General features: G+C 44.0%; 1 protein-coding gene across 1 annotated transcript in view; it reads left to right on the plus strand.

Annotated features, from left to right (window-relative positions):
* LOC137537855 (kielin/chordin-like protein) overlaps positions 1-14395 on the plus strand; it is a 267049-nt gene that overhangs the window by 241515 nt on the left and 11139 nt on the right. Inside the window, exons 34-35 of the mRNA XM_068259806.1 lie at positions 2151-2249; positions 8737-8865. Coding sequence (XP_068115907.1) covers positions 2151-2249; positions 8737-8865 — 228 coding nt within the window. The remainder of the gene's footprint in view (positions 1-2150; positions 2250-8736; positions 8866-14395) is intronic.

Consider the following 14395-nt stretch of genomic DNA (forward strand, 5'->3'; position numbering starts at 1 on the left):
AGCTGTATGAAATTGTAATACAATGGTTAAATAACATAACGTTCAAAATCAACACAACTAACTGTATAACAGTAACAGCAATATCTAGTCTTCCTCCCCGTGGTGGTGGCAAGTTGGCATTAGCAACTGAGAAGCCCCTGTTACCATCTTATGTTGAGTGAAACCATCAACTCCAAGCCGCCCACAGTGACTTGGGAATCCCCTGGGCTTACACCAACCAACACCATACTACCTGGACACCATACCTTAAAATACCAACTCTGATACTTTACCTGGTGTCCACCGGTGTTCTACAACATTTTAACTAGCCCCTCAGTCCCGTTGATTGCCACCTTTTTTATCAAGAGGACTACCGCTATAGCTGTGGCAACCTGCAAAAGAGAACAACCAAAGAAGATTATACAAGATAATACACGCTGTTCATAATAACTAGAAACACTTCTTAAGCAAAACACACCAACAAACTATCTCTTATATAGGTAGGGCAGGTGGAATGTTCACTTTTGCTGCATTATGGAGGTAACTGAATATTAGATACCTCTATGAATCTGACACTCTAACCTCCTTCACCCGCAGCAGGCTTGCTTTCTCAAAGCTGACCAACCCCCATATCACTCTATACACCGACGCCCTTCCTCAGCAAGTTTGTTAGAACTTGCAAGGAGTCAAGTTGCTGCAGTGTTAAAGATACAGTGCAACTCTTTACCTATAACTCATGTAAAAAAAAGGGCTTTATTTGAACATATAGAAATCTAAGAAATATCTATGTTTTATTTACTACCAGTGCTGCTCGGATACCCCCCAATCACGGATTCGATTATTCGGCCGTGATTGAAAAAAATCCGTAAATTCCGTGATTAATTTCCGGATTTGAAACGGACTTACGAATTCGACTCAGATTTTTTCTGTGAATGAGGCTATCACGGAAATTCACGGCCGTGATCACAGAACAGCGTTCAAGCTATTATTAAAGCCCCCATACATGCTACAATCCCCCAAATTGCATGGATTATAAAGGTGATAAGGGACTACAACTTAAACAAAATTCCAAAAAGAACTTTTAGTTTTTGAGAAAATGGATTTTAAAGTTAAATCAACACTTTAAATGCGGCTATTAATTGGTAATTGGTAATAAGTGGTTTTAAACAGGGAAATACACTTTAAGCAATCACAGAGGTGAAGGTGAGTCCCAATCGCATCTGGCGGGTGGATGTCTGTGGGTGGATGTCACAGCAAGCGTGGGGCTGACTTAAAGGGAACCTTAACTGTGGGGGGAAAAAGTCACTTACCTGGGGGCTTTCCCAAGCCTCCTGCAGCCTTCCTGTGCCCGCGTCGGTCCTTCGGTGCCCTCCGGTCTCCCTCCGCGACTAAGTTTCGTTTTCGGCCAACTGTCTTGCGTCATGCGGCTCTTTACGACGGGGAATGCGGAAGAAGAGGACGCTTTGCCCGAAGGACGACTGACAGTCGGCCGAAAACTAAACTTAGCCGCGGAGGGAGACCGGAGGGCACCAAAGGACCGGCGCAGGCACAGGACGGCTGCAGGAGGCTTGGGAAAGCCCCCAGGTCAGTGATTTTTTTTCACCCCACCGTTAAGGTTCCCTTTAAGTAATCACTCACTGGCTAGCTAGCTGAATACAAGTATCGGATACAGTATAAGGGCAATGTAAGGACTGAAAATGCTCTTGCTGATGTACAATATGGCCTGGAAATGATCCTCTTAGTGCCACAGAGTCTAGCAAGAACGGAGCTCTGGAAATAGCCCCCACTTTATATACAGTAGGGGAGGGCAGAGCCTCCCCTCCTATGATTGGTTGCTAGGGCCTGGCTGGGGGCCACTGATTGGCCCAGGGATGTCAATTCTACCCATTTCCGCCAATCCTGACCTAATCTCGGATTTCTACCGCAATCATGGCTGTAACCGAATTCCGAATACTTGCAATCACGGAATTTCCGTGGTCGGTTTCCGTGATCCAGAATCGATCACGAATTTGGATTTGGCAGTCAAATAGTGGAAAAATGCTAGTGAATCATGGCTTTTCCGTGATCACGGAAATTATCCGAGCACCACTGTTTACTACTTCTACAATTACCTACAGCACGATATTGACCATAACCATGGTGATCTTATATGTAATGTATCTTCCTTTCAGGATGAAGTATTTGTGAAGAACCCAGGTCAATGCTGCGGATGCTGTGTCAAGGTAGCATGCATGATTCTAGATGTCGGAGGAAAGAACAGAACTTTGAAGGTATGTTGATAATTCTTGGTAAATGTATCTTTATTTTCATTTTCAGGGTAAGGAATACAAACAGTTGAGTAAGGTATTGCTGAAACAATAAACTGACATCTTGTAACAGTATTCATAGAAACTATTAACTGAAACATAATTGTACAGATCCAATGCAGAGAAGATGTTATACATTGTACAAGAACAAACACGTCAGACACTATTCTTGTTAGTAATCGACCATAATTGTCCTAAAGCATGACTACAAGACAGGGCCGGATTTACAACTCAGGAGCCTGTAGGCACAGGCGTTCTGGTGCCCTAAGCACTGCCGCTCAACACAGGCCACACCCCCAACTTCCAACCATCTGGTAGTGTTGCCTGATTTGATGGCTCAGGCTCATCATGGCTGTACTGCCTGCAGGTGTGCAATCTGAGGCCTGCATGCATGCCACAATTCGGCCTGTATGCAGGTCATCAAATTGCATGCAAATGTTTTAAACTGTCAAAGCTGTCAGCTATTGACACTAAATGGTTTAATACTCTCCTAAAGCTCAACCAACCATAGCCATATACTAACATATCAATCCCTGCTCTTGTAATTTAAACACAAGAAATCAATACATAAAGCAGCTGCACACCTGGCAGCATAAACCAGAGCATCGCTGCACCTACACAAAGCACACAGACCCAAGCATGCACATGGAGAGGGGGGGGGGGGGGCAGGAGTGTTCTGCCTATGGAGAGGGGAGGGGCAGGTGTGTTCTGCCTATGGAGAGGGGAGGGGCAGGTGTGTTCTGCATATGGAGAAAGGAGAAGCAGGTGTGTTCTGCATATGGAGAGGGGAGGGGCAAATGTGTTCTGCATATGGAGAAAGGAGGGGCAGGTGTGTTCTGCTTATGGAGAAAGGAGGGGCAGGTGTGTTCTGCATATGGAGAAAGGAGGGGCAGGTGTGTTCTGCTTATGGAGAAAGGAGGGGCAGGTGTGTTCTGCATATGGATAAAGGAGGGGCAGGTGTGATCTGCATATGGATAAAGGAGGGGCAGGTGTGTTCTGCATATGGAATGGGGAGGGGCAGGTGTGTTCTGCCTATGGAGAGGGGAGGGGCAGGTGTGTTTTGCCTATGGAGAGGGGAGGGGCAGGTGTGTTCTGCATATGGAGAGGGGAGGGGCAGGTGTGTTCTGCATATGGAGAGGGGAGGGGCAAATGTGTTCTGCATATGGAGAGGGCAGGGGCAGGTGTGTTCTGCATATGGAGAAAGGAGGGGCAGGTGTGTTCTGCATATGGATAAAGGAGGGGCAGGTGTGTTCTGCATATGGAGAGGGGAGGGGCAGGTGTGTTCTGCATATGGAGAGGGGAGGGGCAGGTGTGTTCTGCATATGGAGAGGGGAGGGGCAGGTGTGTTCTGCATATGGAGAGGGGAGGGGCAGGTGTGTTTTGCCTATGGAGAGGGGAGGGGCAGGTGTGTTCTGCATATGGAGAGGGGAGGGGCAGGTGTGTTCTGCATATGGAGAGGGGAGGGGCAAATGTGTTCTGCATATGGAGAGGGGAGGGGCAAATGTGTTCTGCATATGGAGAGGGCAGGGGCAGGTGTGTTCTGCATATGGATAAAGGAGGGGCAGGTGTGTTCTGCATATGGATAAAGGAGGGGCAGGTGTGTTCTGCATATGGAGAGGGGAGGGGCAGGTGTGTTCTGCATATGGAGAGGGGAGGGGCAGGTGTGTTCTGCATATGGAGAGGGGAGGGGCAGGTGTGTTCTGCATATGGAGAAAGGAGGGGCAGGTGTGTTCTGCATATGGAGAAAGGAGGGGCAGGTGTGTTCTGCATATGGATAAAGGAGGGACAGGTGTGTTCTGCATATGGAGAAAGGAGGGGCAGGTGTGTTCTGCATATGGAGAGGGGAGGGGCAGGTGTGTTCTGCATATGGAGAGGGGAGGGGCAGGTGTGTTCTGCATATGGAGAGGGGAGGGGCAGGTGTGTTCTGCATATGGAGAGGGGAGGAGCAGGTGTGTTCTGCATATGGAGAGGGGAGGGGCAGGTGTGTTCTGCATATGGAGAGGGGAGGGGCAGGTGTGTTCTGCATATGGAGAGGGGAGGGGCAGGTGTGTTCTGCATATGGAGAGGGGAGGGGCAGGTGTGTTCTGCATATGGAGAGGGGAGGGGCAGGTGTGTTCTGCATATGGAGAGGGGAGGAGCAGGTGTGTTCTGCATATGGAGAAAGGAGGGGCAGGTGTGCTCTGCATATGGATAAAGGAGGGGCAGGTGTGTTCTGCATATGGAGAGGGGAGGGGCAGGTGTGTTCTGCATATGGAGAGGGGAGGGGCAGGTGTGTTCTGCATATGGAGAGGGGAGGGGCAGGTGTGTTCTGCATATGGAGAGGGGAGGGGCAGGTGTGTTCTGCATATGGAGAGGGGAGGGGCAGGTGTGTTCTGCATATGGAGAGGGGAGGAGCAGGTGTGTTCTGCATATGGAGAAAGGAGGGGCAGGTGTGTTCTGCATATGGAAAAAGGAGGGCAAGTGTGTTCTGCATATGGAGAGGGGAGGGGCAGGTGTGTTCTGCATATGGAGAGGGGAGGGGCAAATGTGTTCTGCATATGGAGAGGGCAGGGGCAGGTGTGTTCTGCATATGAAGAGGGGGAGTTTTGGGGTATCACCTGCACAGTACTCAAGCCTTACAAATGCCAAGCTGAGCTGTGGCCAAGAAACAAGAATCAGCCAATCAGCAATGGAGCAGGGGGCTGACACAGGAGCAGATGTGTAGAGGATTGGTCAGGCTGGTCATGTTAGCGGCAGCAGGCGGGATATTTATTGCAGTTTTCAATCCCTTCTGTATCTTCCATTCATGCAAACTGGCTGTTGGTTATCAGATGTGCTGAGTATATACAGCTTTATTAAGCTAGAATATTGATTCAATTAATATTCTAGATTAAAAAAGATCTAAATACTCAGTATATCTGATAAACCAGTGTCCAGCAGCCTGCATAAATGGAAGAAACAGAAGGGATCAAAAACTGCCACCAACATAAAATTGTCCTTAGAATAGTGAGGCTGATGACACCTGGAAATTACCTACCTCCTTTGCACTTTGGCTACATCAGATAATTCAATACAGCATCAGACAGGCAGTACTCAGTACCTGCCAACCTGCAAATGATACGCAGCACAGGATGTGCTATGAAAGGTTGTTACCTGCCCTGACTGTTGGATGGCTGGCTGGACTCATCAGTGCGGCCTCGCTTTTTCCTGGAACTGTAGAGATGAGTCTTCTAAATCGGAGAAGGGTCAGCGCCGCAAGTCTAGCTTGCTTCTGGTGGGCTGCAAGAGGGGAATTGGAGCTATAGTCTGCAAGTTGTTCTTTGGTGATTCCTGTCCATGTACTTCCTAGCACCGGCAGAGAGAGTTCCTAGCACCGGCAGAGAGAGTAAGAGTTAGCCAGCTCTCCGCCCGAAGTCTATGCATGCAGCTGAAGCACTGCGTGCATGATTGAATATGGAGGGGGCAGCACTGGGAGGCGGGACTAGCTGCCAGGCTGTTTTATCTGTGTGTGGCTTGTGCAGAGGGAGACGTTATCGCGGGTGGGGGTGAGCAGGCTGCGGGAGTGACAGAGATCGTACTCCCAGCTTTTAAATTGCAATAGGGGGATTTAGAGAGCTGCTCTTGTAGCATAAGGCACTGTAGGCACGTGCCTACAGTGCCTTATGCTAAATCCGGCCCTGCTCTAAGATGATTGTGCACTTTGTTCTTGTTCTCTACTGTTTAAGAAGATGGGTGGGGGGTAGAGGTAAGAGGGGGGGGGGCAGGAGGGAGAAAGGCTTATGGTAGGAGAAGGCAGATTCGGAAAACAATGAAAGTGAGAAAGGAGCAGATTAGGAAGAGTATAGTAAGAGGTAGAGTAAGGGCCTGTTTCCACTATAGCAGAAACCACCGCAAATCCGCAGAGTTTCCCCGCAGGCAAATCGCGCGGGGAAACTCTGCCATAGGGGGCTATGGTGCCGCCGGCCGAATCGCTTGTGGTAGCGATTCGGCCGGAACCCCCCGCAGAATTCGCTCGGGAGGCAGTGAATCCCATAGCCGCGCATGGCACGGCTGATGGGATTCACCTGCGATCCCGCACACCCACTCAGTGCCGGCGCATGTCTCGCTGACGCGTGCCGCACAAGTGGTAACGGGCCCTAAGAGAGGTAAACAATAAGGTATGTTGATAGTTCATTCTCTAGTCTTCCAGAACAAAGAAAATTGTAATTTTTTTTAATCTTACATTAGGTTCTGGTAAAAGTCTGGTATAAACAGACAAACAAAAAGCCCCAAGGGTTGAATTGCAGTGGCAGCCTCTCAGTGTGCATTATTTACTTTCTTGCACAGCAGCATTGTACATCTGGTTTTCATCAATGAATAAAAGAGAATACTTGATACGTTAATAACTGTCTTTTAGAAGAACTTAGCATTTTTTTTATTCATGAAATAATTAGGACACCCCATTATTCAGTTCTTTATTATGAAATAGTCATTTATTAATTTCTAATCTTGTTTTTATTTATCTCTGGAGTGCTAAATTGCAGGTAAACAACAAAAATGAACCTTGAAACCTTTTACTCATTAAACAAGTAGATAACAACAAAAAGGGAGGAAAAAGTTAAGGCACTGTATCCTCTAATAGCTAGTGTTATGCCTTTTGTCTAAAATAACTGCAGCGAGAAGCTTCTTGGAGCCATCTACCAGCCTTGACTTACGTTTCTAAACTATTTTCCAGAATAGATGATTTTACATTTTTTTTAGATAGTTTTGAATCCCTTGCCTGACCTGTCAGCTGGTACAATCGTTCTGAAGGCCCAGAGACAGCTCTTTTGATCTCTCCCTGATGTCCACTCTCACCTCAACTGTCAGGAGAAACCACATGTCTGAGGTTTCATTAAGGCAAACCTCCAACAAAATCCTAAGTAACAAAAATCATGTGTATCTGATTTGATACACCTGTGTGTGATTCAAGTCATTTTGAGTGGGAATTCACATGAGAATGTTTGTGTTTATTCCACACCAGAAATTGCATTTTTGTAGAATTACATTAAATTTTGAAAAGTCTTTTCTTTTTAATCAGTTTTACTTTGCTTAGTTATTTTACTTGAACCTTCCAGTATTGTTGAAAGTGAGATTACATATCTGCATGCTCAAGAATGTTTAAAAACACATTGGCTTTTATCAAGTTTCCTAATTTTTTCACACGACTGTACATGTGCACACCCACAGCCAGCATACCATGGTCAGCACGTAGGAGCATGGACAAGTGAGCATTACAAAAAGACTGTTGGTGAATATGTTTTGTGGCCATCATATGTTTTTAATAGGTGTAATCTACAATTAAAATTAGAAACACAAAGATTGCAAACCTAATATAAGCACAAAACCAAGACAAGGAATAAATGATTCTAAAGAGCCAAACCAAAAAAAAATTAAAAAAATAATCACCAAATGGAACTCCATACCACACTCAGGACTGAGTTTTCTCAGGAGGTTTTTGTAAATCTGAATAGCACTATCCGTGCAAACACGGATTTCTATGTTAAAATCCAAAATCCGGGTCGGATAGTTAGTTTGGATATCCGAGCAGAAGCAAAAATCCCTTCAATGGTAAAAATCCCTTTCGGAGGCATTCAGTCCGAGAGAGAGAGAGAGAGAGAGAGAGAGAGAGAGAGAGAGAGAGAGAGAGAGAGAGTGTTTTGGAAGCAATTTAAGCCATTTACAGGCCACTTCCGCTTTTCCAAATCTGACCAGATATCCAGGATATTGGGTTCGGATATCCGATTCTACTCGGATACCAAAAAGTTTGGATTCGGATATCCGATTCGCATCCAGATATCTGGGTATCCGGATGCGAATTCAATTTGGATTTTGAAAAGGGGTATCAGAGCAGCACTGCCCAGGGTCCTATTGTGGTTAGAACTGGCCCTACTCTACTCTGGATGGGGATGTTGCTGCTTGCCTAGGTGTTTTCCTGGTGTTTATACTGCAAGTGGATGGAGCAGAGACAAAACTTCCTGCAAAGACTACAGCATAGAGAAGTGGAAATGGAAGTCTGTGGAAGTGTCTTATGTAAAGACTGACCAAGCAAATGAAAGTGATTTCACAAAATCGAATCAAGGAGTTTATAAACAGATAAAAGCAAGCATGGCTAATAATGAGTATACAGGGAAACATTTGTGCCTGTTATGCCTCATGCACACTATGAGATTTTCTGGCAGATTTTTTGCCAGATCGAATATTTCTAGCATATCTGATCTGATTTTTGATCGATTTTCCATAGAAGTGAATGTAAAATCGATCGGAAATTAGATCGGACATGCTGAAAATAATCGATCTGGCAAGAAACGTGCCAGAAAATCTTATTGTGTGTATTAGGCCTAAGTGCTTATAAAGTGCTTTTTATAACATTAGATGCTAAGTTACATTCTGTATAGCTAATTGTATAGTTTTCTGTTTTTAATTATTTACACTTACATTTATTTTTTCAAAGGTTGGGTCTATCCTGCCTTCACCTGATGATAAATGTCTATCCTATGGCTGTATGGAATCAAAGGGACTATATTATTCTGTGCTTTACACGAAATCCTGTTTACCAGTGAACCCAGCAGACTGTGAATCTGTAAGTTAAAAAGCAAAACATAATCAGTGTTCAAATCAATGTGCTGTGTTATATGGTAGCAGGGCCATAAATACAAATGGTGGGACTCCTCTAAGAAAAAGTTATGGTGCCCCCTCCCTAGGTGGCATCTCACTGACCATTTCTAGAGATGAGTCATTTTCTAAAACAGGTGCAAAAGACACTTCAAAAATATGCTGTACTGCTCCATGATTTTACTTAAAGAGAGTCTGAAGCCTACAAAAATACCTCTTTTTATAGGCTTCAGACTCTGCGTTTGTGAATTCTTGGCTATTGCATTTGCAATTTCTTGTTTTGAGAACAAGAATCACAACACGATTAACTTAATTGATATGATCACCTACATTAAATCTTTTGTCATCCACAAACAGGCAGGACACCAAGGCAACTATTTAAATTACCGTATTTTTCGGACTATAAGACGCTCCTGACTATGAGACGCACCTAGGTTTAGAGGACAAAAACCAGGGGGAAAAAATATATACTAAACCTGGCCCATCCATGGTGAATGTGTATCTTAAATCCAGACAGAAAACCCACCTGTTCAGTTTGGCATTTGCAGAAATATAATTTTTGTTGTGTGAATACTTCATCCTACTACCATCTATTGAATCTGAGAGAGCCTAAGCGCTTTCAGTCCTATGGGAGAAAAGCACTATAGAAATGTTGTTGTATATGCCCCCTTGTACCTCTTGTGTCTCCCTGCGTCCTCCTCTGTCCCCCTTTATGCCCCTTTGTATCTTCCTCTATGCCCCTTTGTGTCCCCCTGTGTCCTACTCTATATGGGCACAGTACAGGGAGTCCCCGACATTGTGGTGGGTTGGAGGTTCGTATTGGCAGGCGTTCACAAGTCAGGAACTCGCTGCATTTGGACTATAAGATGCAGTGACTTTTCCCCCCCCCACTTTTGGGGGAGAAAAAGTGAGTCTTATAGTCCAAAAAATACAGTATTTAGATGCTGTGGTAAAGGCTCTTGTTTTTTGAGAGAAGAAAGTGAGGTTCCAATGCCAGCCATTGTAAATAGGTTACAAGCAAAATCCTGGCATCACCCTTCACTTGTACCAGCCAATGCAACCTCGCAGGGCCCTCCCAAAAAAATATGCCTATCCAAGCCTGGCCTCTGTATAAACAATTCCCTTGGAGAGTTCCATACTCTCCTTTTATTCAACGTTTAACTTTGTCTTCTTTTATTTTATTTTTTTTTAAGAAGGTAAAAAAACCTTTATCTTCATTTTGTAAAAGTCAACCCCTATTAAAATTAACGCTCTCAAACTGCCCTATAATTGACACTTGCACTATATTTTATTTAAATAAACACATACCAGTAGCTAAACAATTAACACATGAAATCTGAAAAAAAAATTAACTAATTATTTCAACTTAACTTAAAAGAATAAGCGTAAGCAAGCTTTCAGGTGTATAGCCTTTGTCAGGCTTCAATCCTGTTTGCTCACCAACAGGATTGTGTAGCAACTGGGAGTTCCTACTCAATACTGAATCTGAACTCCCCAGCTGCTACCCACTTTCGTTTTAACAGACACAGCTTGAATAATCTTTGTCACCACCTTTAAAGGAAACCAGAGCTGAGTACTAATAAAAGTTTTATACATACCTGGGGCTTTCTCCAGCCCCATCCGCACAGATCGCTCCCACGCAGCCATCCTCAGTCTTCTCCGTCTTCTGTAACAGGACCCGTGACTTCAGCCAGTCATGGCCAGTCTGCGTAAGAGAAGTTCACCCTCTATGTATGTCCCCGGTGGCTGCTGGAGAGATACGTAAAGAGCGCACTTGTCTTGCGTCAGACTGGCCGCGACTGGCTGAAGTTACGGGACCCGGTATAGAAGACGGAGAAGACTGAGGACGGCGTCATGGGAGCAATCCATGTGGATGGGGCTGGAGGAAGCCGCAGGTATGTGAAAATCTTTTAATATTATTCAGCTCTGGTACACTTTAAGAGTGGCTTCAAATTATCAAAAGATAGATTAATAGCAGAGACAAAATGTATAAATTAGTTCAAAGCTGTGGACAAAGGCTTAAATAACGTTCCAACTTTTTATATTGGTATGAGGCTGATGATATTTAAATGCCATAACTCTTTCTCAGTCTATATTGCATCCACTCTGCTTGTAGCTAAACTTGTGAACTCAGAATTTACAATATCTCTGTGACAGTCTGAGTCCCAGATACTCTGTGAGTATTGTGTAAACAAGGAGTCTCATCTCAGCTAACAACCTTTCCCACCATTTAGATGTTCTGTTTCACTTAAAGTAGTACTGTAGGGGTGTAGGGGGAAGAAGAGTTGAACTTAACCGGGGCTTCTAATGGTCCCTCGCAGATGTCCTGTGCCCACGCAGCCACTCACCGATGCTCCAGTCCCCGCTTCCAGGTCACTTCTGGAATTTCCAACTTTAAAATCGGAAAACCACTGCACCTGTACGGCCATGTCCTCGCTCCCGCTGACGTCACCAGGCGCATACTGCACAGGCGCAATATACTCCTGGTGACATCAGCAGGAGCGAGGATGCGGCAGCGCAGGCGCAGTGATTTTCCGACTTTAAAGTTTCTAATTCCGGAAGTGAACTGGCGGTGGGGACCGGAGCATTGGTGAGTGGCTGCGTGGGCACAGGATATCTGCGTGGGACCATTAGAAGCCCCGGGTAAGTTCAACTCACCGTCTCCCTACCCCCCTACAGTACTCCTTAAGGCATTTTAATGACGTGTATTTATGCTTGAAAAAAAAAAATCTATGTATCCCCTTTTGATGTTGAATGTATATAGCTGTCTATTCCAACATCTTGTGAGCCGAAAGATTACTTACTCTTATTCTTTTAAGTTAGCCAATAAATGGTATCATCCTGATTTAAAACGTCTTGCTTTTACTGATGGCTAACACGGTACAATACCCTACTGCTACTAATTTGATCTTACTTAGACCACTTTCTTTTAATGCTACCAAGGCAATTCTATTTGGTATTCCGCAACATGGGAAAAGTAGACAAATATGATTTAGCATGTACTTTGTGTCCTGTGAAATAGAACAGATGGCAAAATATCTAATTATACACCTTGCCAAATACATAAGGGGGTGTCTAGTTTTCTAGATGGGGTAATTTGTGGGGATATCCAGGGGTATTGTATCTTTTTTTCACCGCTATTAATGAAGCATGGTGCAAAAAAATTCTGCTTTGGACTTTTAGTCCCCAAAAAATTCAAAACGCACTCTAGGCCCCACAGTTCTCTAACAATGCGGCTGAGGGGTTAGTATTTGGTATCCCCATGCATGGAGGAAGTTTATGAATATGTTTAGGATTTATTTTCTGGACTGCAAACAACATGAGGGCATTACATGCTTTCAAATTCTCATGTTTTCAGAAAACAAAAGAATTTTTTTTTAATTTGACCCCATTCTTTCAATTAATATTGAAGAAAGGACCATAGGGCCAAATCCCTGAATATACACCTTGGAAAATATTTTGTATGGTCTAGTTTTCTAGGTGGGGTCACTCCTAGTGCCCCATGTGTATGTGGTCCTCCATCTTGTCTCACTGCCACAGTTCAACAAGCCCATAGTGATAGCATGGCTCCAGCTACCGCAATGCATGCCGGGAGATGTAGTCCACTGATATGACTACATCTCCTGGCTGAAGATGTACTGCTCAGCTGGCAGTTTTCCTAGGGGACAGTGTATGTTAAAATGTGTACTGCCACTGTCAATTTTTAAAAGTTTCATGAATTGCGTTGATTTAAAAGAAAATGTTTTATTGAATGAAGCATGTAGAAGCCAATACACCTAAAACCAACATGATCTGACCCTACTCTGCATTTCTCTGCAAAAACTTTAAGGGCTAATTCACAGCGCTCACCTGCTTTGCAGAATAATTCTGCACACTGCCCATACAATACTATGGGTCTATTCACAGTACTGCATTGAAACTGATTGTGTTATTTGAACTCGCTGTATGCAGGCTCTGTATTAAAGTCTATGGGCAGTCTCCATTGCAGTTCACACTTATTATACCGTGTGAGTTATGCAACTGACCACTTTGAACCTAGCCTTTAATACATTTTCTAAAAACTATAAAGTCTTTTTGCAAACTTTTTTGATGTATTCTCACAATTGACTCTGATATACCTAGCAAATTCGGTGCTATGGGTCCTACGGGAGAAAATAAAGCACTTTACAAATGTTTTTTTGTTGTTGATGAGGATGAAAGCATTTTGGTGCAGGGGCGTAACTGTGGGGGCCCAACTACTAACCTTCCCTTCCTCTGATGCAGGGGACTATACTTCAGATTGGGTGTTTTTGTGGCTACACTTGTTGGAAGCAGGAAATTTGGGCGCATGAGGCAGGTGGACAAAAAGGGCGCCGCCATTCACTCCCATAATAAATATCGTTTAATCGGCGCCCAACAGGAAAAAAGGGCGCCGGAGAAAAATAATGTTTTAAAAGCGGCGCCCGGAGACTTTTAATGTTTTATAACTGCTTCTCATGATTACACGTTATTTAATGATTTATAATTTTCTAAACATTATTTTTAAACGAAAAACAGTACAATATTTTTTAAAACATTATTTATAAACGAAAAATTTTAATTTTTTTTCTTTTTTAAATCATTATTTTTAAACGAAAAACCGCACAATATTTTTTAAAACGTTATTAATGCTTATCGCAGGGGGTCTTAGGTTTAGGCACCAACAGGGGGGTCTTAGGTTTAGGCACCAACAGGGGGGTCTTAGGTTTAGGCACCAACAGGGGGGTCTTAGGTTTAGGCACCAACAGGGGGGTCTTAGGTTTAGGCACCAACAGGGGGGTCTTAGGTTTAGGCACCAACAGGGGGGTCTTAGGTTTAGGCACCAACAGGGGGGTCTAGGGGTTAGGGGTAGGTACAGGGAGGGTTACTTAGTATTTTTTTTAAAAACGTTATACGTTTCACTTTTTAAACGGAAGATTAACGTTTTTATAATTGTCGATTTCATACACATTATTTAATGATTTATAACTTTATAAAACATTATTTTTAAACGAAATATAGCACAATTTATTTTTTAAACGTTATTCATGCTTATCGTTTAAAACCGTGCGCCCTTTTTTTCCGGCGCCCTCTTTTAACGTACGCACACTTGTTACAGGTGTGAAGAATAGATCATGTTGGCCATGCTTGTTTTATGACCTTTGTGAGATGGACCTCAAGACTGTGAAGGGCACCAAGAGGATGCAAGGGAAGGAGTGGGAACATTGGTGGAGGGGGGGGGGGGGGGGGGGCTATCAACGTTTTGCTGGAAGGCCCCACGAACTGTAGTTGTTTTGGAGGATTCACAATTAACTCAGAAACTCAACATTATTCGACTTCAATGCAAACTAAACAACAAACGAATCATAAGCTTTATGTGCATACTTTATTTGGCTTCACATTTCCACTGGTAGAGGAAGCAGAGTAACAGGCTGGCTTTATGGCACAGAGCCACATGTTTTATTAGGCATATATTACTAGCAATAGCTTTTACACAATCT

This window comes from Hyperolius riggenbachi, chromosome 11 (genome assembly GCF_040937935.1).
Source record: "Hyperolius riggenbachi isolate aHypRig1 chromosome 11, aHypRig1.pri, whole genome shotgun sequence".
NCBI classification, from domain to species: Eukaryota; Metazoa; Chordata; class Amphibia; order Anura; family Hyperoliidae; genus Hyperolius; species Hyperolius riggenbachi.